The 27,240-nt window shown below is 42.5% G+C and overlaps 2 protein-coding genes across 2 annotated transcripts in view; both read right to left on the minus strand.

Moving 5' to 3' along the window:
* Positions 1-290: 290 nt before the first annotated feature.
* Positions 291-12,824, minus strand: LOC115478388 (phospholipid scramblase family member 5-like). The gene is made up of 6 exons (XM_030215686.1): positions 12,335-12,824; positions 10,630-10,704; positions 8,137-8,329; positions 4,317-4,428; positions 2,615-2,714; positions 291-564 (listed from the first exon to the last, which is right to left on the minus strand). The coding sequence occupies exons 1-6, from the start codon at positions 12,822-12,824 to the stop codon at positions 467-469; spliced, it is 1,068 nt and encodes a 355-aa protein (XP_030071546.1). The 3' UTR covers positions 291-466.
* Positions 12,825-20,714: 7,890 nt separating this feature from the next.
* Positions 20,715-27,240, minus strand: part of CHRNG (cholinergic receptor nicotinic gamma subunit) — a 47,996-nt gene continuing 41,470 nt past the window's right edge. Inside the window, exon 12 of the mRNA XM_030216066.1 lies at positions 20,715-21,542. Within this exon, the coding sequence (XP_030071926.1) occupies positions 21,378-21,542 (165 nt within the window). The 3' untranslated portion in view covers positions 20,715-21,377. The remainder of the gene's footprint in view (positions 21,543-27,240) is intronic.

Raw genomic sequence — 27,240 nt, forward strand, 5'->3', positions numbered from 1 at the left:
AATATGGCCTCCTAAGAAGGTCAGTAGTTGAAGGGAAGAAATGGTGAGTGATAAAAATGATATTGCTTAAAGGCAACAACAACAACAAAAAAAAAAACACTGCCCTTAGAGGTCAGTTCCTCCCAAGAGGCTATTATCGTGCCACTTTGAGAAATGAGGCGGCTTCTGTTGAGTCATATGACTTTGGTTGAAACATCAGGAAATGATGCAGCTTGAAAATGCTAAACACACAGAATCCTGTTTTTAAAAGAAAATAGGTAATCTGAAGGGCTATTGATAAGTGTGGGATGTTATGGCATCATCTTTCAGTAACATTCTTTCTTCATTACAAAGCTGGATGACCAATTGGTTAATTGGTGGATTCCTTTTCCATGCTCAACCCAACCATGAGCCAGTGATGGGAGCAAAAACCAGGGAATCTTGAAATTCTGCACCATAGCCTGTTACAACCCATAATGTGGAAGATCTAATGCGTTTCTGTATGTCGGCTGTCTGTGCTACTTACCAACAGAAATGCAGCCGCCAAGAGAAGCGCCCTGTCGCTGGGACTCAGACTGGCTGAAACTGGCATAAAAAGGAAACAGTAAAGAATTATTAAGGAATGAATTTCTAGGCAAGTCAGTTTAGCATATTTTTTTCACTTTTCTTGATATTTCCGCTGTTTTTGACAGGGTTGATCATCAAATTTTGCTGCAACATTTCTATGAATGTGACCTTGCGGGAACAGTCGGAATTTTTGATGCATAGAACATATCGGGTTCAAATTGGGGACTGGTTGTCACAGTCTTTTTGTTGGAAACTGGAGTTCCGCAGGGATCTGCACTTTCAGCTATGCTGTTTAACCTATATTGAGGTGCCTTATGTAAATTGTTGAAATCATTTGGGGTGTCTTACTGGATTGATGCAGATGACATCCAATTTATTATCCCAATAGAGTCATCAATAGTAGACACAGTAGGGAGGTTACAGGAGGTGTTTAAGAGAATTCAATCATGGATGACCCAAAACTGTTAAATGTGAGCAAAACAGAGGTACTATTTGTGTCCTCGGATATGGCCCCTAGTTTTCCTTCCACTGTCCTAGTGGCCAGGATTTCCATTAGGGTAGCAAGTGAAGTGCAGAATCTCTGAGTCCTATGAGAACATAAGAGTAGCCATACTGGGTCAGACCAATGGTTCATCTAGCCCAGTATCCTGTTTCCAGCAGGGGCCAAGCCAGGTCACAAGTACCTGGAAGAAACCCAAATAGTAGCAACATTCCATGCTACCAATCCCAGGGCAAGCAGTTGCTTCCCCAAGTCTGTCTCAATAGCAGACTATGGACTTTTCCTCCAGGAACTTGTCCAAACCTTTTTTAAACCCAGATACGCTAACCGCTGTTACCACATCCTCCGTCATAGAGTTCCAGAGCTTAACTATTCGTTGAGTGAAAAAACATTTCATCCTATTTTAAAAGTATTTCCGTGTAACTTCCTCGATTGTCCCCTAGTCTTTGTACTTTTGGAACGAGTGAAAAATCGATTTACTTCTACTCATTCTACACCACTCATATCTCCCCTCATCTGTCTCTTTTCCAAGCTGAAGAGCCCTAACCTCTTTAGCCTTTCCTTATCCTTTTGGTCGCTCTTCTTTGAACCTTTTCTAATTCCACTATATCTTCTTTGAGATATAGTGACCAGAATTGCATACAGTACTCAAGGTGAGGTCGCACCTTGGGGTCTAGAAGTGGTGCTTCAACAGTATCTCCTACCTCTACTGGCTCTTAGTATTTTGGAGGGAAGATATAATGTGGGCTTCCGTTAAATATGGGTTATTTTACCCCAACTCTTACAACGTTAGCACAGGTTATTTTATTGCAATGAGACCCTGTGCTAAAATAACCCGTCCTAACAGTAGCCTATGTTGATAACTTCCCCCTATAGGACTAGATTCGATATATTGCGCCTAAAAAACTGGCACCACAATCAAATATGCCTAGGCGTATTCTATAAAGTGCACCCAAATTTAGGTGTACTTTATAGAATAAACCGAAATTTCCACACGGTTTATCAAATAGACTGAGCTCCCATCCACATGACTAGATTTAGTCAAGGGCAGTAACGCCAAGTAAAACTTGGTGTAAATGCCGACACCTACATTATGGCCGAAGTGGGTGTATTATATAACAACGCACATAGATTTTAGAAACGCCCACTACCTGCCTGGCCACGCCCCCTTTTCAACTATGCAACTTAGAATTTACACGCATCATGTTACAGAATACACTTAGACTGTTCTGTGTATAAATTCTAATTAATGCCAATTAGTGTTCAATAATTGCTTGTTAAGTGGCAATTATCATTGCTGATTGTCATGTTAAGTAATTATATGACTGGATTTGTGCGTGCAACTTAGGTCACGCTATATAGAATCCCGGGGATAATGTTTATATGTCGGACAGTGAATATTCTGTTTTTCGTGGACCGAGTGGTCTGTAATTGGAAGTTATAAACTACAGTAGAGGTGTCCGCTTTAAAGGGGGCACTTTGAAGCTTCGTTGTAGCCACAATCTTGTAAAGGAACACAGTGAAGCCAAACAGGAAGCACCATTAGAGAACACTGGAAAAGCTACTTACTGTCCAGGCCAAAGAATTCATGGTCCATGTTGCAGTCTATATTAAAACCAGGCCATCTTTTCCAGATCACTGCCAAAAGTTGCCCAATTTGAGAGGTGACCTAGGTATTCAAGAAACAAAAATCAAGCAGCTGCTACTGGTGACGTAAGTGCCATGTGCCTTCTAAATCCCTCCCCTCTAGTGAGGCGACTTTACTGCTGGGCTCATTTTCTAAGGATGGAGTTAGACATGAATGTACCATTCGGTGCAAGAGTTGCTGGTTCGTTTCTTCTCATTAACCGAGCATGTGTCAGACAATGTAGTTCTCAACCAGGACTATAGAGTCCCTTGATTACTTTAAGCTAGTTGAATTTGGTGGTGTTGTGGTAAGGAATCTGTGACGGTGAGGTGAGCCACAGGGTTTGTTTATGTGTTTTGTTTTATTTTTATGAAATTTTACAAACGTCCAGCATGTAGACTGCTGAGTAAAGGCCCGATTGATACAAAGCTTTGGTTTTTTTGTTTTTCCATAGACACAGGATGAACAAAAATTCTTAGTAAATCAGGCCCTGTATCTTAAGCCTTTAGTGGCATTATTACATGGGTGGGTGGGGCACTCACTAAAGTGCACTATGGTTAACAGCAAAAATTAAAATGTGCCAAGTGAAAGACTGCGTGGTAATGTTGAGAGCACGCTCAGCATGTCCTCAGCAATTGCCTTACTGAAAACTGCACTAGCATGTGTAAACTGGTTTCAATTAGTGCGGAAACATTTAGCGCCCCCTATTGAGGAGACATGAAGTGGACTTGCTCTAACTGTAAAAGTGAATGGTAACTACAGCTCAATGTAGTATGCAGGGCCATGCCAACACAGTAAGCGCGGTAAGCGCCGCAGGGGGGCGCCTGCCTTCAAGGGTGCCGTGCCGTCGAGCTGTATTTAAAAAAAAAAAACCTTACTCCTCCGCTCCATCCCCGATTCCCCGGCGCTTTAAATTTACCTCGTTCCGCCTCTGACGCCTGCGCAGAGTCAGTGAAAGCGCTGCCTGTCTGACGTCTCTCCACCAGCCTTCCCTTTGCTCATTTGTTCCTCTGTGTCCCGCCCTCAAGGAAATGACATCAGAAGAAGGCGGGACACAGGGAACGAACGAGCGAAGGGAAGACTGGTGGAGAGATGTCAGACAGGCAGCGCTTTCACTGACGCTGCGCAGACGTTGGAGCCAGAGGCGCAGAGAAGTAAATTTAAAGCGCCGGGAAATCGGGGATGGAGCGGAGGAGGCTCAGGCCAAACCCAGCCATTTCCTCCAAAGCGCCCCAGATGGCAGCTTGGGGGAGTAGCGCTCGGCTCTTTGGCACCGCCCAGCTCTTCATGTGCCTTGGAGCCAGGCAGGTCTGGAGGGGGGGGGGGGACGCACGCAAGTGCGCCAACTGATAGTCTGCAGGGGGGCGCAGAGACCGTAGGCACAGCCCTGGTGGTATGCAGTCCATGCCCATTCTTTCACAAGAGCGTGCACTCAACAACTTTGCTCCCATGACAAAAGCAAATAAAGTGAACATTCCTGGAAACGATACAGGTTAATTTGGAGCTCTTGGGACCGGAGGATGAGTGGGCTCCCTGGAGATCCATTCGAGCAGCTTCCTCTTCAGCACATGCATTTTGTACCAGTGCCTTTGTTTAAATCTCCTCCTTCCTCCAGTATAAATGTGCAGGGTTTGAACACTGTACCTGGAATTCTTGATCGGAGTAACAGCGGGTGGCACTGCAGGAGCCTGAGATTTTCATGATCCAAAGCCCTTCCGAATTGCAAACCTCCAAGAGTGGAGAGAGCATACTCCATCTAAAGTCAAAGAGCAGGCAGAAGGATGTCACATCAGCCTGGAAGGGAACTTACTAGTACAGAGCAAAGAAATGTGGCACCCCAGTCCTCAGGGCACAGCCAAGCCAGCTGGGTTTCAGGCTATCCACAATGAATTTGCATAAGCTAGATTTGCATATGGTTTATTTATTTGATGTACTGCTATTTCACGCAAAGCAAGGCAGTTTACAATAAAAATCATTAAAAAAAGAAACTTAGAAAAAGGAACTCCATTCACAATAGGAAAGAAAAATTTAAAAACAAATATGCAAACAACCTAAACCCAGACCCACGGAAATCATACATTCTTCAACAGTCAAATCATGCAATCCTCAATAATCAATGAATCAGTCCTTACTTATTTTAACAAAGAGGGCACACTGCCCGCTGGCATCTCTAGGCTTAAGAGAGAGTAATAGGGTCATACTGTCTTTCTGTGGTACAACCAAAATGGTTTACACAATCTGGGGTTTTTTTGTACCTGGGCCAATGGAGGGTTAAGTGACTTGCCCAGGGTCATAAGGAGCAAAACTGACCTAAATTTTGGGAATGACTGCTCTAAACGTAAAGGAGCAGGTAACGCATTCCAAAGGGCAAGGACAATGCAATAAAAAGCGTGATGTCTAGTGGAATCCAATCTAACCATAAATACAGATGGAATATGCAGATACCAATCGTTAATAGACCACAGCAACCTCTGTGGGGCAGGCAGGGATAGTGCTGGGCAGACTTATATGGTCTGTGCCAGAGCCGGTGGTGGGAGGCGGGGCTGGTGGTTGGGAGGCGGGGATAGTGCTGGGCAGACTTATACGGTCTGTGCCCTGAAGAGGACAGGTACAAATCAAAGTAGGGTATACACAAAAAGTAGCACATATGAGTTTATCTTGTTGGGCAGACTGGATGGACCATGTAGGTCTTTTTCTGCCACCATCTACTATGTTACTATATGGGATAATAGCTGATGACAGATATGATGGAATTCCTGTATGTAAGATTTTATGTGTCAAGACCAAGAAGGCAGAGTGCATGTAACTCTTTTTCATGCATAGTACCTTACCGCTCTCTCTGCTGGGACATTAGGAGGGGGATAATCGAACGGGGACGACCATCTCTAAGGGCACCCATCTCTGAGGATGTCCCCTTGAAGGGGCGGGGCATCCCGTATTATCAAAACAATATGGGCGTCCACCTTTCGTTTCGATAATACGGTCGGGAATGCCCAAATCTCAACATTTAGGTCGACCTAAGAGATGGTCGACCTAAATGTTGAGATGGTCGACCTTAGAGATGGGTGACCTCTGTTTTCGGCGATAATGGAAACCGAGGATGCCCATCTCAAAAACGACCAAATCCAAGTGCCCAGGACTGGCAAGCATTGCTGCCTGCTTTTGACTAGCACCTCACCTCATCTCCTGGTCTGATCTCTTCCTATTTCTCCCTCTCTCCTAACCCAGATGCAAAGAGAAGAGGGCCATTTCTCCTGGCTTTTCAGCTGCCGCTGACCCATGCTTGCATTTTAGACACTTTTCAGCCTCAGATGCTACTCATCTCACCCTGCAGTTAGTCACATCCTAGTGTCCCTGGCCTTAGAGGTTACAGTATCTAGTGGAGCAGAGGGAGGCCAATTCACTTCCCTATTTCATACATTTGTTACTGTTTAATAGAAGATATCAAACTGAAGTATGAAGTTTCTCTGTGACCACTGCAGCCAGTTCTGAGGCAGTTTGTCTTCTCAAGGGCAGGGGACTGAGTATTTGGATAAGAACCAGTTTGAACTAGAAGAGCTTTGGGTGATAACCTGGCAGAGGATGAACTTACAAATGAATATTCTGGCTACTAAAAGCCTCTACACCTAAAAGTTGCAGGGTTTATGACTGGTTAAAGTGAGCCTTTCACATTGCCTTTGTGTGTGTATGTGTTGGCTTCATGATGTCTTTCTGATATCTGCTCATTTTAATATTTAAAAATGTATTTAATGAAACTAGAATTCAGGTTCCTTTTGCTTCCAGTGTAGCCGATACTATGAATCGACAATATGATAGTCACTGACTAATATGAATAATAATAGTTCCAGAAAGAACACAGACTGAGCTTTGAACTCCATTATCACTTTGCAGTGAATGAGTGATTGAAAAAGGATTTTAACCAACAAACTGAGCAGATATGAACTAGAAATCACAGAGCTGTCACGCAGAAGTAATCCAAGGGTTTTATTACTGAATAGTAGCTTTTATTTTGGTGTTAGAAAGACAGAACTGTGGAGAGACTTTTTTTTCTTACATTTGTACCCCACGCTTTCCCACTCATAGCTGGTTCAATGTGGCTTACATATTATATACAGGTACTTATTTGTACCTGGGGCAATGAAGGGTTAAGTGACTTGCCCGGAGTCACAAGGAGCTGCCTGTGCCTGAAGTGGGAATCAAACCCAGTCCCCCAGGACCAAAGTCCACCACCCTAATCACTAGGCCACTCCTCCACTGTTGCTACTATTTGAGATTCTATATGGAATGTTGCTATTCCACTAGCAACAAGAAGTCGGCCCTTGCAGATCACCAATGTGGCCACGCTGGCTTCTGCTTCTTTGAGTCTGACGTCCTGCACGTACGTGCAGGACGTCAGACTCACAGAAACAGAAGCCTGCGCAGCCTTCTACATGGAATGTTGCTAGTGGAATAGCAACATTCCATGTGGAATCTCCAATAGTAGCAACATTCCATGTAGAATCTCCAATAGTGGCAACATTCCATGTATAATTTCCAATAGTAGCAACATTCCATGTAGAATCTCCAATAGTAGCAACATTCCATCTAGAATCTCCAGTAGTAGCAACATTCCATGTAGAATCTCCAATAGTATCTATTTTATTTTTGTTACATTTGTACCCCGCGCTTTCCCACTCATGGCAGGCTCAATGCGGCTTACATGGGGCAATGGAGGGTTAAGTGACTTGCCCAGAGTCACAAGGAGCTGCCTGTGCCTGAAGTGGGAATTGAGCCCAGTTCCCCAGGACCAAAGTCCACCACTCTAACCACTAGGCCACTCCTCCACTTTCAAGAGATCATCTAGTTAGTCTAGTTATCCTCCAGGCAGGATCCCCTGCATCTAAACCATTGCAGATAGATTTTACCAGCTTATAAAAAGATTTCATCACCTCCTTGGGGAACGTGTTCCAGTTTTGCACTGTCCCTTTTAATGTCTTACCTAAATCTTCCTGCTGTCATTTAAGTTCATTTTTACTTGTCCTGTCCCTAATGAAGATGGAGAATTCATTACCTCCTCTTTGTAACTGGCCAAGAGACATTAAGAAAGAGCACTGAGATTTCTTGATCCATATTTCCTCACCTCAAAGTTACTTCCTGACTAGCGTAGCAGTGGGCAACCACGGTCCTCGAGGACTCCAACCCAGTCAGGTTTTCAGGATTTCCACAATGAATATGCATGAGATCTATATGCCTTGAATTCCTTCAAAACGGCGGTAAATAAATCCTACTAATAAATCAAATTTGCATACCATGGAAGCAGTGCATGCAAATCAATCTCATGCATTTTCATTGTGGAAATCTTGAAAACCTGACTGGGTTGTGGCCCTCGAGAATCATGGTTGCCCTCCCCTGGACTAGGTGAATCTTAACAGCTGCATGCATGCTTGTTTTTGGAATGCCTTGTATGTGAAGGTCATGTGCCCACCTCTGCCTCACAGTACCGATGAGCTGCCGGCTGGCAGTGAAGACCCTCATCTCCATTAGATAGCAGCCCATCCAGCACACATCCATCCTGTAAGGTCTGTGGAGCTGGAGCACCTCCTGCCCGCTCTGGTCATGGAGATGGATGCAGCAGGAGCGAGCAGGACCACACAGGTGCAGGCACAAACAGCTGGTGTCTGGAGAAGGAAGTGAGAGAAGGCGATGCTGTGATACGTAGGATTTGCATTTAATCATTTGCTTTTTCCAATTCTCATCTCAAAGCAAGTTAAATCTAGGTACTACCCAAAAGGGTTAATTATCTACATCTTACATGAGGCACTGAAGATGAAGTGACTTACTCAAGGTCACCAAGAGCATTTATTTATTTAGATTTTGCTCACACCTTTTTCAGTAGTAGCTCAAGGTGAGTTACATTCAGGTACTTTGGATATTTCTCTGTCCCAGGAGGGCTCACAATCTAAGTTTGTACCTGAGGCAATGGAGGGTTAAGTGACTTGCCTAAGATCACAAGGAGCAGCAGTGGGATTTGAACTGGCCACCTCTGGATTGCAAGACCGGTGCTCTGACCACTAGGCCACTCCTATACTAGGAACATTCTATCTAGAATCTCAAATGGTACCAACATTCCATGTAGAATCTTCAATAGTAGCAACATTCCATATATTTGCTCACACCTTTTTCAGTAGTAGCTCAAGGTGAGTTACATTCAGGTACTTTGGATATTTCTCTGTCCCAGGAGGGCTCACAATCTAAGTTTGTACCTGAGGCAATGGAGGGTTAAGTGACTTGCCTAAGATCACAAGGAGCAGCAGTGGGATTTGAACTGGCCACCTCTGGATTGCAAGACCGGTGCTCTGACCACTAGGCCACTCCTATACTAGGAACATTCTATCTAGAATCTCAAATGGTACCAACATTCCATGTAGAATCTTCAATAGTAGCAACATTCCATATATTTGCTCACACCTTTTTCAGTAGTAGCTCAAGGTGAGTCACATTCAGGTACTTTGGATATTTCTCTGTCCCAGGAGGGCTCACAATCTAAGTCTGTACCTGAGGCAATGGAGAGTTAAGTGACTTGCCCAAGATCATGAGGAGCAGCAGCGGGATTGCAAGACCAGTGCTCTAACCACTAGGCCACTCCTCTACTCCGGTTGCTACTCTGAGATTCTGCATGGAATCTTGTCACTCTTTAGGATTCCAGAATGTTGCTATTCTTTGGGGTTCTATATGGAATGTTATTATTATTTAGATTTGCTCGCACCTTTTTCAGTAGTAGCTCAAGATGAGTTACATTCAGGTACTCTTGAAATTTCTCTGTCCCAGGTGGGCTCACAATCCAAGTTTGTACCTGAGGCAATGAAGGGTTAAGTGACTTGCCCAAGATCACAAGGAGCAGCAGTGGGATTTGAACCTGCCACCTCTGGATTGCAAGACCGGTGCTCTAACCACTAGGCCACTCCTCTACCCCAATTCTGTTGTCCCTTGTTCTTCCCACTTCTCTAACCACTCCTCCATTCCCCAGGTGCCTGATCCCTTGACTGCTGCACTTACTGGTTTATGAATTTGAAATACCACCTTTCTGTGGTACAAAGAAAGCAGTCTAATATTTATTATATTCAGGTACTTTCTCTGTCCTTAGTGGGCTCACAGTCTAAACTTTGTACCTGGGATGGTGGTGGGTTAAGTGACTTGCCCAGGGTCACAGAGAACTGCAATGGGAATTGAATCCAATGGTTCTCAGGCTACTCCCCCACTTCACAGATGTTAATCACCAATGTGAGTTTTGCTTATAGCATGTAAAGATGTACAGCCGCCTTTGGGATGAATAAATAAATGGTGGCATATTCATTTTATCCAACTTCTGAAACAAAGCTGGGAATACAGTCAATCATTTTGGGTTTCCATACCTGTTCTATCACTGCCATCTTACCAGTGACATCGGAGTTGTCTCCTTGCCCGGTTACCGACTGACCCAGACAAACCAAAGACGCTGATCTGGGTTTGCCCATTGCAATCCTGCTTTTCATATGGAAATTAGAACTAAATCCCCCCGTATGCAACGAGTTAAAACCTGGACTGGTTTAGCCTTCTCAGGTTGATCTGGGTCAGCTGACAATGTTGCCTCTTATTTTTCCAGAAATCTTGGTTTTTGCTATCTCTGTATTGATACACTGAAGTTCCCTAACGTCAGTGTTCCTCAGTAGCAGATCTCCCCCTTGGCTCTACCAGTTTTCTATCAAGAGCTCTCAGGTGCTGGTATGAATGTGACACATAGACAAAGTCTACATATGGCTCTAAGTTCCCTTCAGTTCCTCGGGTGCAGTACCCCATCATTATCTTTCAGTTCTTGATGTACTGCTGAGGGATTTTGCTTGACAACTTCCATTTCAGGTGTTGCCTAACCTGGGACAGGTCGAGGACCCCTTTGGTGGGAGCAGATGTTTAGGAAACTTAACAAAATCAAAACAGTTACCTTCTACTGCCACGAAGAGTCGCTTTCCCTTTCGAGTACTGATGGTGTAAGAACGTCTGGGGTCACAGGTAAAGGCTACAAAACAAAGATTGGCAAGTGTTACTTCCGATGGTCCTGCTTTCCCCCCTCTATCCCAGTGTGGAATAACATGACCATCCCTTCCCTTAGATAACCTGAGGTCCAGGATCAATTACAGTTAAATAAGTGCTTCTTTTTTATGAGTCTGATTGCTGCTTTTTAGTATAAAGAAACCTAAGCAGGGCTGCTCAAGGATGGATGCCAAGCACAACAGAATGTAAGTATCTTAAATTGTTAAGATGTTTGAAGAGTTTACTCTGCGAATCTAATTTTTGAGCTGTGCTGCAGGCTTAGTCCTGTCAACCTTAGACTATTGTAATTATCTTTATTTAGGATTAACTCAATCTGTAACTCAGTCTTTACAAATTGTTCAAAATGCGACTGCTAGACTGTTGATGGGATCATCAAAGTGTTTGTTATATTACTCCAGTACTAAGACAACTACACTGGCTACCAATTTATTGGTGGTGGCGATTCAAAGTTGCCACGTTGATTTTTAAAATGTTGACCAACGAAGCCCCTTTGGCACTGGCATCTTCCTTGAGAATCTATCGGCCTTCTCGCACTCTATGTTCAGTGGACAAATTGTTATTAGATGTTCCTTCTTTTAAACAAGTTAGACTTGATGTCTTTCGTTCAGCCACGGTGCAAATAGAGGGTGCATGTTTTTGGAATATTCCTTCTTTGGCATTACGAGAAATGACTTCAATTTTACAATTCAGGAGACAGTTAAAGGCTTTTTTTTAAATTTGTGAAGTCATTTTAATTTTCTTGTACATAATTGATATACCTTTTGTACCATGCGAGGGAGTGAGTGAGTGGTATAGGAGCAGGTGTCCCTAAGAACACTCCCTCACTGAGGATGCAGATTAGCCACCCTACAGCAGGTGGCGCTAAACCTGCCATGTCAGAGACTGAGTCAGATGGGTGAGGCTCAGGCTGGAAGGTGGTTAAATACCTTGTAGAAAGAGAGGCCCCAAGGCAAGAGGTCTCCAGGAGCGAGGCCCCAATACAGAGGTCTTCAAAAAACAGAGAGAGAGATCCTGAGAGAAGAGAGGCTTCAAGAGAAGAAACCCTCCCTAAACTGTGGCTGGGCTGCAGTACCTGTGAGGGAGAGTCCCAGGGAAGTGGAGAGTGGCTCTAGCTGAGAGGTTTGCATTCTTTAGAAGCCCAGGGAGTACGTGGAAGATGAATTAAAGACTTCAAAAGGTAGGAGTGCCTTTATTTGCTGTGAAGACCCAGGTCCTGAGTGTCCTAGTTAGAACCAAGCCTGCATTTATGAGTAGCCGGAACTATATTGAAGCAGCTTGAAGTGTTGAGAGAAAGGAGTAATGGTGATTGTTGCCAAGGAGAAAGTGAGCATGTGAGAAGAACAGACCGTCTTGCTGTAATTATTTTCCACCAATAAAGTTTTTGAGTTCATACAATTTTATATAATATTTATAGTCTGTTGTATTGCCTCTGAAATGTGCACTTTCGTTATCCTGTTAGAACTGTGGGATGGAGTGGGCTATAAATATTTTACATAAATAAAAGTAGAGGAGCCTGGTTAAATATTGACAAACCGAGCACTGACCACCTGGAAAATAACTACATAGAAAATGAGAACCAAGACAATGGACTGTACCTTGTTGCAATGCATTGGAGGTGATGCAGAGTCTGTCAACGCTAGCCAGCAGCTGAAGACCCTGGGAAACATCCTCCAACTCATGGAGCAGGTTTACTTGTTTTGTTGAGTCGCATTTCCTGCTCATCGGCCCTGCACATCCCAGTGCTGAAGTGGTGGTAGAAAGAGGCTCATGTACTCTCATCCCTTTGCACTTTGTATCATAGTGAATCCATCGTTTGGGTGAACATGTCTCTTCTTCTCTCTCATGAAGGTGTGTGGGTACCTCAGGCTGAATTAACTTTATGATCCTCTGAGATCCTTTCAGTTCAGCAACCTGCTTAGATTGAGCTAAGCATGTGGCATCAGCATGGTGAAGACATCCTCTCTGCAGGGCTTCTAGAGACTCGGACTGTTTGCCTTTCTCCTTACATGTCTTAAAAAGGGCCTCGATATGCTTCTCTCGACTCAGGTGTCCAAATGGAGAAGGTTGGGAAGAAAGCACAGACATCCTGAGGAGCCAGCAAGCAATACGGTGGAAAGAGGTCTTAGATGCAAGATTAAACCTCTTGGACCTCAGTGTGAGTAATTTTTCCAGAGACACTGAATGGGATTATCCCTCTTGAAATTAGGGTCATCAATTTGCAAATAAAAATATATCTCCCACTCATTTCATATACTTTTGCAAGCTACCATCAACAAGAAAGAATTTAGAGAATATAGTACATGAAGACATTCCTCAAGGCATCTGCTGACCAGGATTTTCACTATCCTACTTCTGCAGGCTCTCACTACTGTATTAATACATTTCTGTACTCCTCTTGTTCCCTCTCCGCCTACTCCCCTCCTGCTGGTGTTTCCATCCCAACCACCCGGATGCCCCCCACTATTGTCCAGGAACAATAGCATCATGGAAGGAGAAGACTGTTGCTCTGCAAGAGGGTAGAGGTCAGCAAGGGGTGAAGAGAAATGTCAGCCAGATGCTGCAATGGATTAGAAAGCTTTTTTTCTGAAGACATTGAAATATGAAGGACATTCCTTGTGCCCAGCAACAGAGCACTGGTCTCTGTAAGTAAGAGAGAGTGAAAGACGCCAAGAGAGAGACAGTGAGAAACCACCTAATGACTAAATTTTCATAAGTCAATGCAATTTCATCAATCCATTTGCACAAACATACTACTACTACTTATCATTTCTATATTGCTACTAGATGTACGCAGCGCTGTACACTTGAACATGAAGAGACAGTCCCTGCTCGACAGAGCTTACAATCTAATTAGGACAGGCAAACAGGACAAGTAAGAGACAAACTTAAAAGTTGATAAACAAAGGGGAAAACATGACCGCCACTATGGGTGTATGTGGCGAAAAAATTTCAAACTGTGTTTGTTGCAGTGAATTTTTCCCAATTTCAGGGCTTTTTTTCTGTTTGACATGTAAGCTATAGGCCAGATTCAGTACATGGTGTGCAAAGTTGGGTTCCGTTAAGATCCACTCTACGCTTTTTGCAGAGCGCCCTGTACAGACCATTATTAAAATGGACTTGGGGAAAATCCACTGCTTATTTCTGGGATAAGCAGCATAAAATGTATAGTACTGTTTTGGGATCTTGCCAGGTACTTGTGACCTGGATTGGCCACTGTTGGAAACAGGATGTTGGACTTGATGGACCTTCGGTCTGTCCCAGTATGGCAACACTTATGTACTTATGTGCTTGGGATTCTGAATGGAATCTTGCTACTCTCTGGGGTTCTACATGGAATGTTGCAACTCTGGGATTCCAGAATCTTGTTATTCTTTAAGGTTTCTGCCAGGTACTTGTGACCTGGATTGGCCACTTTTGGAAACAGGATGCTGGGCTTGATGGACCTTCAGTCTGTCCCAGTGTGGCAATATTTATGTACTTATACAAAAAAGGTTTTACATTTATCCTTGCAGAATGCACAGTTGTAACAGAAGGAAAGCTAAACAATTGAATGCAAAGATCTATTATGAGCTGAAAAAAGTTAGTCAAAGCAGCATATTGTCTGATGCTACACAATGCAATATCTTAAAAACCAAGCATAATAATTCAAAAATAATCCCTTGCTTGTATTCTGAGCTGAAAGTGAGAAGAGAGGTAACACAGTCATTATGATGCAGGAGAAAGAAAAGTCATCCTGATGAATTTTGGATAGACAGCAGCAAATGTGTAAGGAGGGGGTTACAGGACAAAAGAGTGGAAAGAGCTCTTAAGGGTGGTGTGTTTATTTTATTTATTTATATGCATATTTTAATTTCCATTTCCAGGCTCATTGCAATGTACACAATAAAATGCATAAAACAATAAAAACTTCAAATTGTATTATAAATACAAAACAGCAAATAGAATCACACAAATGTATATACACGTTACAGCAAATAACCCAAAAACAAATACACACAGGATCAAATAATAAAACATCTTTAAATTCACAATTTTAACCTAGTTTTATTCACTCAAACTAATTTAATCCTCTTCCAAAAGGTACCATATATACCTCTTAGATAAAAATAAACTGGAATTTCCATAGTAGAAAGGGTACTAAACCAGATAACAAATTTAAATCAAAAACATCATCATAAGACCAGTTCATAAAAACAAACAGTACTACTAAATGCCTTTTCAAACAGGTTGGTTGACACTTTCTACATTTGAGAAAGGTTTTCTCTATTTGCAATTTTTCTCAGCAAATAATTCTGATACAAGAAAAGCCTTTGGATCTGGGTCTAGCCAACCCACACTTTTATATTAATGGGATAAAAAGGGGGTGGCCAGTATTGGAACTTAGTAGATGCTGTTCAATATAGTTCTGATAAACAAACAGGAGAGTTATTTATTTATTATGACATTTCTAACCCACATTTTCCAAAAAAAAGTTCAGGTTCAATGCGGCTTACATAACAAATTAAGAAGAAGCATTAGAAGACAATTAATATAAATGCAAGAATACAACTATTAAAAAAATTCTTTTCATATTAGCTGAACACAGATCTAAAGAAGTGGGCTTTAAGTAAACTTCTAAACGACATATAATCAACTGAGTGTCTGATATACTTGAGTAATAAGTTCCAGAGTTTGATGCTTTGGTAAGAAAAATTAGCATTATGGATAGTTTTGTAGGTTAAGTTTTTACAACTTGGGAAATGTAATATGAGATGTTCTGTAGATGTTGAGGTGGCATTTTGTGGTGATAACTTTTAATGAGATCTATCATATAAGATGGTAAAATGCCATGAAGAATCTGATGAACAAGAACACAGAGCTTAAATGAAATTCTTTCATTGATAGGTAACCTTAAGAAGAGGAGATGCTTTAACGTAACGCAGCAATCTATATATAAGGCGGGCAGCTATGTTTTGTGCAGTTTGTAATTTTCTTAGGAGACTCCGTTTAATACTTGCATAAATTAAATTGCAGTAGTCAAATTTGGTTAAGACTAACAACTGAACTAAAGTGCGAAAAACTGATCTTGAAAAGAACAGTCTTAATCTTTTAAGTTTCCACAATGAATTAAAGACATTCGAGATTACTTTGGTTATCAATAGAAATCAAACAAAATAAAACATGGAAAAGAAAATAAGATGATACCTTTTTTATTGGACATAACTTAATACATTTCTTGATTAGCTTTCAAAGGTTGCCCTTCTTCCTCAGATCGGAAATAAGCAAATGTGGTAGATGACAGTGTATATAAGTGAAAACATTCAAGCATTACTTTGACAGGGTGTGAGGGTGGAGGTGGGTAGGAGGTATGAAGGGCAACCTTTGAAAGCTAATCAAGAAATGTATTAAGTTATGTCCAATAAAAAAGGTATCATCTTATTTTCTTTTCCATGTTTTATTTTGTTTGATTTCTATTGATAACCTTTAAGAGTGGACTAACACGGCTACCACACCTCTCTACTTGAGATTACTTTGGAAATTTGGCAATCAAAAGAAAGAAACTGATCAAATAAGATCCCCAAGATTTTCATTGTTGAATGCAAAGAATAAGTAACATTATCAGTCTTAAAATTTGAGATAGTTATTGAGTTTTAAGGGCTAGTTACTATCATAAATTTCGTTTTATCACTATTTTCAATTTAAAATTAAGAGCTCAGGATTCCATTAAATCGATACCTACTTTGATTTTGTTTGCAATCTCATGTAATTCTTTGATAAATGGGATATGTCATAAACTGCTTTAAATGTAAGGTACAAATTTTCAGCTTCCATGTATACCCATATTAGAATCCTTTGTAGATCACAGAGATGTAGGTTGACAATGACATGCTCTCTGAGTCCACAGCGACAAAAAGACGTTCAGCAGTGTTGTGTTATTTGTAGCCCGTGAAGACTTCTAGCAGGTACCCCTACCAGCAAAGAGTTACAACGGTCTGTATGTGTCACTACTAGACCATATAAAACAATCTTTGTGAAAAGAAACGGGTTATGTAACCACATCATACAACGTTTAAAAACAGTCTTTTAAGAAGTTGTAGCAACACTGGAGAACTCCTAAACTTTTTACCTTGGATTTAAATGGAAGGACCACTCCTTCCAACTTTATCTGAATGTTTTCTGGGGATAGAGGGGACGATTTTAACTTATTAGTCCAAATGTACCCTGAAATTTAAACATTGATTAATCATGGCCACAGAGCATTCCATATCTTTGGACAATAGACCGATAACTTTGTCTAGATCAGAAAATGGACTTTCAGTCTGTGCATTCAAAACAACCGCTAGTATTTTGGGAAAGGTGCAGCAGACATGAACCCTTTTGTAAAACATGAAAGAAACACATGTATGTGGTGCCATGCAGAGTGGCAGAAGCCAGTTTAGAAAACCTATGTTCAGAAAGAATAGCAAATCACCTGGACTAGATGGTATTCATCTCAGTGTACTGATAAAATTGAAAAATAAACTTGCAGAACTATTGTTAGTAATATGTAACGTATCTTTAAAATCAAGCATGGTACCGGAAGATTGGAGGGTGGCCAATGTAACACCAATTTTTAAAAAAGGTTCCAGAGGTAATCTGCAAAATTATATACAGGTGAGTGTGATGTCAGTGCTGGGCAAAATGGTAGAGACTATTATAAAGAACACAATTACAGAGCATATTGAAAAGCATGGATTAATGAGACAAAGCCAACATGGATTTAGTGAAGGGAAATCTTGCCTCACCAATCTACTACTTTTCTTTGAAGGGGTGAACAAACTTGGATAAAGGTGAGCCGGTTGATATTGTGTATCTGGATTTTCAGAAGGCGTTTGAAAAAGTACCTCATGAAAGACTCTGGAGGAAATTGGCGAGTCATGGGATAGGAGGTAGTGTTCTATTGTGGATTAAAAACTGGTTAAAAGATAGAAAACAGAGAGTAGGATTAAATGGTCAGTATTCTCAGTGGAGAAGGGTAGTTAGTGGGGTTCCCCAGGGGTCTGGGAGAAAATTTGTCTTCACTCAATGTGTAATTAAACTCTGGAATTCGTTGCCAGAAAATGTGGTAAAGGCAGTTAGCTTAGCAGAGTTTAAAAAAATGTTTGGACGGCTTCCTAAAGGAAAAGTCCATAAACCATTATTAAATGGACTTGGGGAAAATCCACTATTTCTGGGATAAGCAGTATAAAATGTTTTGTACTTTTGGGGGATCTTGCCAGGTATTTGTGACCTGGATTGGTCGCTGTTGGAAAACAGGATGCTGGGCTTGATGGACCTTTGGTCTGTCCCAGTATGGCTACTGTTATGATGCTGGGCTTGATGGACCTTTGGCCTGTCCCAGTATGGCAATACTTATGTTCTTAAGAGCTACATTGCTAGGTGGTTTCTGCATGTGAGTAGTAAGTGTAGGTGGTTTTGAATGCCAGAGAGGTAAGCACAACTCTCCTCCTCCCCATCCCGCCAAGCTTTTCTCCAAACGCCAGGTACAAATGTAGTATTCTGAGATTTGAGCTTAAATTTTCCAGGATATGCAGGTAATGCCATTCTAAAATTCAGAATACATGACTTCTCTGAAGGACCATCCAACAAAGCCCAGAACACGCCTCTTAAATCTGTGCTTACTGCCACATGAATGGACAGGTAGTGCCTGTTCTAAATTTGCTATTGATACATACTTGTTTATTTACACATGAAAACATGCAAATGGCATTCATCTCTCCTAACACCAAGAGTCAGGATGATAGTAGTATCCACTGAGACAAAAAATAAGGAAAGGTGAAGTGAGTTTGGGAGGAAATAGAAGAATTTCTGTCTTGACCATGATATGTTTAAAGTGGCAGTGAGACGTCCAAGTTGTTACGTCAGTAAACAAGACAAGAGCTAAGCCTGGATTTTGGGTGAAAGTTCTGATGCAGAGAGACAACTCTGCAAGTCCCTTGTATAGAGAACAAATGTAAAGAAAGAAGAGGACCCAGGGCCTGGCTAAATCTCCTTAGTTGGTCTACCAAATCAGCAAAGGTATCTCTGTATATCAATAATCATCAACCCAGCTGTTCATCTTTAAGTCTATTTATAACATCACTTAGATCCAAACTTCTTTTTATATTCCAACCATTCTTAGAAAATATTTTTCATCTTGTATAACAATTCATTAAAATGCCTTACAGCTTCAATTTGTGTCACTTGCATATTTTCCATACAAGGAATCTTCTATACTTTTCCACTGGCGAGTTTTACCCCCGTTTCTCCTTTGTCCTGAATTGCGTCTGTTGTCATGGTGTGGTGTCAGTGCGATGGCATGAAGGATTAGGATCACCCCGTGGGATCAAAGCAAGTGGAAAAGGAGGGCCCTGAAGAGAAAAGCAACGCCTGCCTGAACTCAGACGCTGTGTAGACACGATGAGACCAGAGCACAGGGGAATGGATGAAACCCAAGGACTCAATGTTTAAGCTGCTCTTTTAAGAATTTCCTCTGATTTAAATGAGCAGTTTTGGAGGCAGCTCCGTGATTCAATTACACTGCCTTCTGGGGTGGGGAGAGGGAGGCTACAACTGATTTATAGGCTAGGACTCTGCTCCCCAAGACAGCCAGTGTTTTTCCAGAGGCAGCATTCAAGGGGCTGAGGGGGAGGGAGGAAGGGAGTTCTAGTGACACCTTCTGGTTAGACTCAGGGTCCATGTTCCCATATTCCAGAGGGCGCTGAGATTTGAAGCCCCTGGTCAAGGACTTTTGCAGAAGGGGTTGACCTAAATTGGGAAGGGGATATAAAAATAAGTGTGTGGGGGGGGGGGGGGGGGGGAGAACCTCTGGATGGTAGAAAAAGAAGTCTGATAGCGTTGTAGCCCTACAAATGTTGGTTCCAATTGTGAGGTGTTATTTTAGCACTAACTCATGTTATTTTAGCACAGGTTCCATTTTCTGCAGTGAGGCCTAGTTATTATTAACTGGGGTTAACAGTAAAATAGCACATCTTAACAATACCCCACATTGATAACTTCCCCCCTTAGTTAAAGAGAAAAGAAATGTCTCTAGAAATCAAAATCACTGCTATATGTAATAAAAGTGAGCCAAGTACAGGACAATCAAGCTATTATGACATCACTGATGAGGTTGGCTGTTATTGGTGGAATGAGGCATTATGACATCACAATATCAGCTCTGGTGACCAGAGACAAACTCTTCACACTAAGGGGGGAAGTTACCAACATTGGCTACTGTTAAGATGTGTTGGTTTACCACTATCTCATGCTATTTTACACAAATATACTCAAAAATTGCAATAAGCTGGAGAGCAAAATATATATAAAAACTAAATCAAAAATACTTAACAAAATTAAACCTCAACTGCCTGGGGTGCCTATGGCAATGGCTAACCCCCCCCCCCCTCCCCTAAATGGCAACTATCAATAGTTTCAAAAACAAATCCTCCAAAACCAACTGCAAGGAAAACAACTCCAATGGAGAAAAAACCTATGCAGTCAAAAAAAACCCCGAGAGGATCGATTATATCTTCAAACCATGCACAGGTCCCATTTTATGCAATGAAACCTAGTTACTAATAACTGGGGTTAATAGTCAAATAACCTGTCTTAACGGTAGCTCATCTTGATAACACCCTCCCCCTTAATTAAAGAGAAAAGAAATGTCTCTAGAAATCAAAATCACTGCTATATGTAATAAAAGTGAGCCAAGTACAGGACAATCAAGCTATTATGACATCACTGATGAGGTTGGCTGTTATTGGTGGAATGAGGCATTATGACATCACAATATCAGTTCTGGTGACCAGTCTGAAACTCTTCACACTAAGGGGGGAAGTTACCAACGTGGGCTACCGTTAAGATGTTTTATTTTAACACTATCTCATGCTATTTTAGAACAAGTCCCATTTTATGCAATGAGATCTAGTTACTAATAACTGGGATTAAAACTCACATAACCTCTTTTAACGGTAGCCCATGTTCAGACGGAGGGGGAGAAAAAATGTTCTGTCTAATCTGTGCTTTCAGGGACCCTCGAGTATAAACCCCAAAGCAACAGCACTTGTATCCAGTACCTGAAGAGTTACTCATAGGATCTGTTGTCCCCTTTTCAAATGATCTCATTGCTTCTGTCTAGGCCTTGACTCTGGGGTGAGGAATCTATCCCCATTTACCTTGGGGGCTCATTCAGAAGGCAATGGATTGTGGAGATTAAACCAACCATGGGAAAGATGAACTAGATTGGGAGGAAATGGTGTTAAATGCGGAGTCCATTCTGAAGCTACATATGTAGAAAAGAGTTTGAGACAGTATCAATTTTTTACCTCTTTTATGTCTACTATGTAATATTAAAGCTGTTTAGCTTTTCTTTGTGACTTTTGACATTGATGTAATCTTACTGTCCCGTCTGATTGTTACTTACTGTGATTTCACTAAACTTTGCATGTTAATGTTGATTATCTGTACTGTGTCTTGAGTCTTCCTGAACAGGTGAAAAGCAAGTTGAATGAAATAAATCTCATTGCTGGCTCTCTAACTTTTAGGCTACGAGAGACTGCCGTGCTCTGTTCCCTGAATGCCGGGCTTGCTCTGCTGCAGTCTCTTTGTGGCTCTGTGTGGTCCCGGAGCAGTCACGGTCTATGGCAGGTACTTCTTGGGGTCTCCTGGGAAGGGGTGCAGTGGTGCCTGGTTGAAGTGTGCTGCCACAAAGATACCAGTGGTCACAAAGATTAAGACACAGGATATGACCACGAAGCAGACCCGGTCGATAACTCGGCCCACCAGGATCCACTCCTCATTTTCCTGCAAAACCCAGTGATACAGAGACAAGTCAGAAAGACAGATTCAGTTAGGGACTGCTCACAATCTTCTGTAAACACAAGAGGCATTAACAGATCTCAGAGACGAAATGATAGAGCATGGGATAAACTGTCTCTATGAAGGTTTTCCCTGCAACTTACAGCAGTGGAGTAATTCAATGTCTATCACACACCCACCTGACCTCTGTGCATCCCTCTCTCCCCACCCCCCCACCCCGCCCCTAGAGGTGACCAATTCTGATAACTAGAGAGCGCAGCTGGTATGAAAATGGGCCGAACTCTTCTGTAATCCACTCTTCCTACCCCAGTGCCTCGTCTGCTTATGTGGTTCACAGCTCAGACCAGTTATTTAGTCCACACACAGTATGTCAGATTTCTACGGTGCACTGTGTGGTCCAAAAAGCTTTAAACAATGAAGTCACTTGAGTTAGGCTGAGGGATGCAGGAAGAAACCAGAGAGATGGAAGAGAGAGAGACAGAAGTCCTGATGATCATAACCCCCATGCTGTTCCGAGCAGTGCGGTAAAAATACCGTCGGAACAGCGCAGGGAATGAACTCCCTAATGATCAATGCTAATGACATGCAAATTTATGCGCATCACAGCATTGATCATGTTGAAGTTTTTGGAGAGTTAAGAGGAAGATTGTGCCTGGGCATGTGCTCAAGAGCAAGCCCAGGCACAATCCTCCTGCAGGAGAGGTTTCACAGGTCTGGGCTTGTCTCTTCTCCAAGCTGAAGAGCCCTAGCCGCTTTAGCCTTTCCTCATAGGGAAGTCGTCCCATCCCCTTTATCGTTTTCGTCGCAATTCTCTGCACCTTTTCTAATTCCACTATATCTTTTTTGAGATGCGGCGACCAGAATTGAACACAGTATTCAAGGTGTGGTCGCACCATGGAGCGATACAAGGGCATTATAACATCCTCATTTTTGTTTTCCATTCCTTTCCTAATAGTATCTAACATTCTATTTACTTTCTTAGCCGCAGCAGCACACTGAGCAGAAGGTTTCAATGTATCATTATTATTTATTTATTTATTATTATTATTTATTGCATTTGTATCCCACATTATCCCACCTATTTGCAGGCTCAATGTGGCTTACATAGTTTTGTTAACATAGCCATTGCAGGTTCAATGTGGCTTAAGTAAGTAAGTAAGGTTAAGTAAGTAAGGTTAAGTAAGGGTAGAAGGAAGAAGGAGAGGGGTGATTAAGGTAGTTATAGTAGTTGAGCTATCTTGACTGAGTGGGTTGTCGGGTGGATTAGTGTGGCCGTTAGTTCTCATTGTGTGTCTTGTTGAAGAGATATGTTTTCAGGGATCTGCGAAAAGTAGTTGTTTCGTTGATTGTTCTCAGGTCTGTAGGCAGTGCATTCCACAGTTTCGTGCCCAAGTACGAGAATGTAGTATCGTGCATCTGCTTGTACTTTAGTCCTTTACAATTGGGAAAGTGCAGGTCGAGGAATTTGCGGGATGCTCTTGTGGCGTTTCTTGGAGGTAGGTCTACGAGGTTTAGCATGTATATTGGGGCGTCTGCGTGAATAATTTTGTGTACAATCGTGCAGATCTTGAACGTAATGCGTTCCCTAAGTGGGAGCCAGTGGAGCTTCTCTCTTAAGGCTTTTGCATTTTCATATTTAGTTTTTCCAAGTATGATTCTGGCGGCAGTATTCTGGGCAGTTTGTAGTTTTTTGATAGTTTGTTCTTTGCATCCAGCGTATAGTGCGTTGCAGTAGTCCAGATGACTTATTACCATTGACTGTACCAGGGTGCGGAATACATACCTCGGGAAGAAAGGTTTCACTCTTTTAAGCTTCCACATGGAGTAGAACATCTTTTTCGTTGTGTTCTTCACATGGTCATCAAGGGTGAGGTTTCGATCAATGGTGACTCCAAGAATTTTCAAGTTCTTTGAGACAGGGAGAGAACAGTATGATGTGGTTCTGGTAGAGAAGTGTTTTGTGTTATGTTGTGAGGTGAGTACAAGACATTGTGTTTTTTCTGCATTGAGTTTTAGTTGGAATGCATCTGCCCAGGTGTGCATTATTTGGAGGCTTCGGTTGATCTCGTTGGTGATTTCGTTTAGATCGTGTTTGAATGGGATGTAGATCGTGACGTCATCTGTATATATATAGGGGTTGAGGTTTTGATTAGCCAGCAGTTTGGCTAAAGGTATCATCATCAGGTTGAATAAGGTTGGTGAGAGGGGGGATCCCTGGGGAACTCCACACTCGGGTGTCCATGGGGGTGATCTTTCCGCGTTCGTTGTTACTTGGTAAGATCTTGTGGTCAGGAATCCTTTGAACCATTTGAGGACTGTACCTCCTATTCCGAAGTATTCTAGTATATGTAGCAATATTTCATGATTAACCATGTCAAAGGCACTGGACATGTCGAATTGTAGAAGGAGTATGTTGTTACCAGTTGCGATTGTTTGTTTAAATGAGTTCATTGCGGACACTAGAACTGTTTCGGTGCTGTGATTTGATCGAAATCCTGATTGAGAGTCGTGCAAGATTGAATGGTTATTTAGGTATTCAGTAAGTTGTTTTGTCACTATACCTTCCATGAGTTTAGTTGTAAGTGGAATAGATGCTACTGGGCGGTAGTTGATTAGGTCCATTGAGCTTTTCTTAGCATCTTTTGGTAGCGGCGTAAGTAGGATGTTTCCTTTGTCCGTGGGGAAGAGCCCATTTTGAAGCCTGTGGTTTACGTGGTTCGTGAGTTCTGTTTTGAAGTGTTTGGGTGCTGATCTTATTAGATTATTAGGGCAGATGTCTAGTTTGCATTGTGATTTGGCATATTTTCCGAGCCAGTGTGAGAGTTCATTTGATGAGATTGTGTCAAAATTGGTCCATGATCGGTCTGCTGGGCATTCCTCGGGTTTTGGGTCTAGATGACACCTAGATCCTTTTCCTGGGTGGTGACTCCCAGTGGCATAGCCAGACAGCCAATACTGGGTGGGCCTTAGCCCAAGGTGGGTGGGCTCTTCCCACTCCCCGGTCTCCGCCCTCGACTGCTCAAAATATAAATACCTGAAATAGTGGGTATGCCAAGCCCCGCTAGCCGAAGACTTCTCCTGCCTAAGTCATGCCTGCAATAGCACTTATTCAGCAGACGACCTTCACCACTAATTTATTTATTTATTTATTTATTTATTTATAACATTTATATCCCACAATATTCCCGCCCATGGGCAGGCTCAATGTGGCGTACAATAGTAATACAATAACATAAAGTACAGTGGACAAGGGCCACAGGAAGGAGAAAGAGATGACTGATGAGGGAAAGGGGGTGTGTGATAGGGTATCACGGAGTGAGCTGTGGGCTAAAAGGCTGCGGCTCCTACCAGGGGCGTAGCTACGGGTGGGCCTGGGTGGGCCCAGGCCCGCCCAATCTCAGCTCAGGCCCACCCAGTTAAAAAGCAGCAGCCACTGTCTTTCTGTCTCGGGGCGGCGCCAGCCCACTTAGCCGCCTCCCACCTGCGTTTTAGTCTCGGGCGGCACTGGCATCTCTTCTTAGTGTGGACTTCAATTGCCATCCCGCGTCGTCTCGTCCATTGCGTCTGCGCCACTCTAATTTGTTAAAAAGTAAGCAAGTTTAGCTGCACGGCACATGCTACGCTGTTCTGCCTACCGTAGGCGCCCGGTTGGGCTACTCGGCCTTCCCCCTATGACGCAACCCGCGGCGCCTCCTCCTCTTGACTGCTTGCTTCCGTTCCGTGAGGGTGGGACGCCGTGTCACAGGAAGATGACGTCTGAATCCCCGAGGTAGGCCTGCTGTAATCAGTAAGATGGAGACCGCTACCAGCAGCACTTTATGCTGCAGACTAATCTACATCGTAGAAACGAAGCGAAGTAAGTATCCGGCGAGTCCGATTGCTTCTTTGGGGGAGGGGTTGGGGAGGAGCGGGACAGAGGGAGAGATTGGAGCCAAGGAGGGAGGAAGGAGCAAGGAGTGGGACTGGTAGCATCCCACTTATATTTTTAAACGTGCCAGCCAGCTTGTGTAGCATGAGGAAGTATTGGTTTTATCTGTAGAGTACGCAATTTGTTCTAAATTTTAATTCATTGTGTCATTTGGAGGTGCTGCTGGCTATAGGGACTCCCTGTATTTATGCAGAGATGTTTTCACTCAATAAAAGGCCTCCGAAACAGATATCATGTTATGAGAATCAGATGCTTAACAATCAGGCTATTTGAGTATAATTTTAAAAAATATTAACTAGGTTGAAGGAGCCTACATTAAAAGAAAAAGATGGCATTTGGGAACCTGCTCCTTTTGTTTTGTGGATTTTTTTGTTTTGTAGATTGCAGTGGTATATTATAAAAATTCACTTGCCTTTTTTATTACTACTGTTTCACAAAGAGGTATTGAATAATGAGGGAAGGGCTTCCGTCATGCGTAACGTCTGTCAAGTCAGTCTAAATGTGCCAACATTGTTCAGTTTAGCACACTATTAGCTGCCAAGTTCATTCAAAGTTAATTATGTTCAATGGAAAATAAATCTGTTGGCTCAAGCTGCTTGCTATGTGAATATTCCATCACTGTTTCATTACTGCTATCAAGTATTATATATTAAGGGCATTTGCTTTAAACTTAGTTTTAATTTGTTTATCCAGTCCTTACATGCACATGGTTTTGCTTTTTAAACCTAAAGGTGAAGCCTAAGGTTGGTTAAGCTCTAAGAAGCCTCTTTGAAGGATTTAGTGTTACTTCACAAAGTACCTGGCAGTGACGGGATTTTGTTGCTATTATTGAGGTGCTACCAGAATTTGAATACATGGTTATATGTCATTGCTGTAATTATAATGCAGGATCCTGTCATATGTGTTGAGATGTTTGCCATTATAGTAGACTTATGTCTGGTCAAGTTTGATATGGCATAATGTAGCTATATTTACAAATACTGTTTTTTTAAGTATGTATGTGGTTTATATTGATGCAGGGCAGCATTCTAAGGCATTATTTTGTAGTATCCCAAGAAACACTACTCATACCTATATACATAGTGCCCACCCATATTAGCTCTGGGCCCACCCAAAAAGTCAGGTCTGGCTACGCCACTGGCTCCTACAGGACTCTTGGTAAACGCTCTGCCAAAAAGGAAGGTCTTGAGACGCTTCTTAAAGGTCGGGTGATCTGAAGTGAATTTGATCTCACGAGGCAGCCCGTTCCACAGTTGAGTGCTGAGATAAGGAAAAGAGGAGCCATAGATGGCCTTATATTTGAGGCCACGGGGAGCAGGGTAATGGAGAGTAAGGTACGAGCGGGCCGAGCTTCGGGAATTCCTGGGCGGTAGGTTAACAAGAGGGTCCATGTAGGAAGGGGCATCTCCATAGATAATTTTATGCACCAATGCACAGGTCTTGAACGCGATGCGGTCCTTCACAGGCAGCCATTGCAGCCGCTCATGCAATGGTCTCAAGCTTTCAAATCTGGATTTCCCAAAGACGAGCCGGGCAGCTGTATTCTGGGCCGTTTGCAATTTTTTTAGGAGCATACCTGCACATCCTCCGTAGATACTATTGCAGTAGTCAAGACGGCTAATCACCAGGGACTGGACTAGATTGCGGAAAACGCCCCGAGGGAAGTATGGCTTGATACGCTTAAGTCTCCAGAGAGAGTAGAACATTTGCTGGACTGTAGAGTTCACATGCTGAACTGAGTATGCATAAGAGATC

The sequence above is a fragment of the Microcaecilia unicolor genome, chromosome 10, assembly GCF_901765095.1.
Source record: "Microcaecilia unicolor chromosome 10, aMicUni1.1, whole genome shotgun sequence".
In the NCBI taxonomy this organism is placed as follows: Eukaryota; Metazoa; Chordata; class Amphibia; order Gymnophiona; family Siphonopidae; genus Microcaecilia; species Microcaecilia unicolor.

Excerpts from the sequence above, each read along its gene's own strand:
- LOC115478388 (XM_030215686.1), bottom strand. The coding sequence starts at position 12,824 with ATGTCTGTGCTTTCTTCCCAACCTTCTCCATTTGGACACCTGAGTCGA. Across the intron at positions 8,330-10,629 it reads ACTCTTCGTGGCAGTAGAAG|ACACCAGCTGTTTGTGCCTG; the intron begins GTAACTGTTTTG and ends TTCCTTCTCCAG. Across the intron at positions 565-2,614 it reads TGAATTCTTTGGCCTGGACA|TTTCAGCCAGTCTGAGTCCC; the intron begins GTAAGTAGCTTT and ends TTTTTATGCCAG.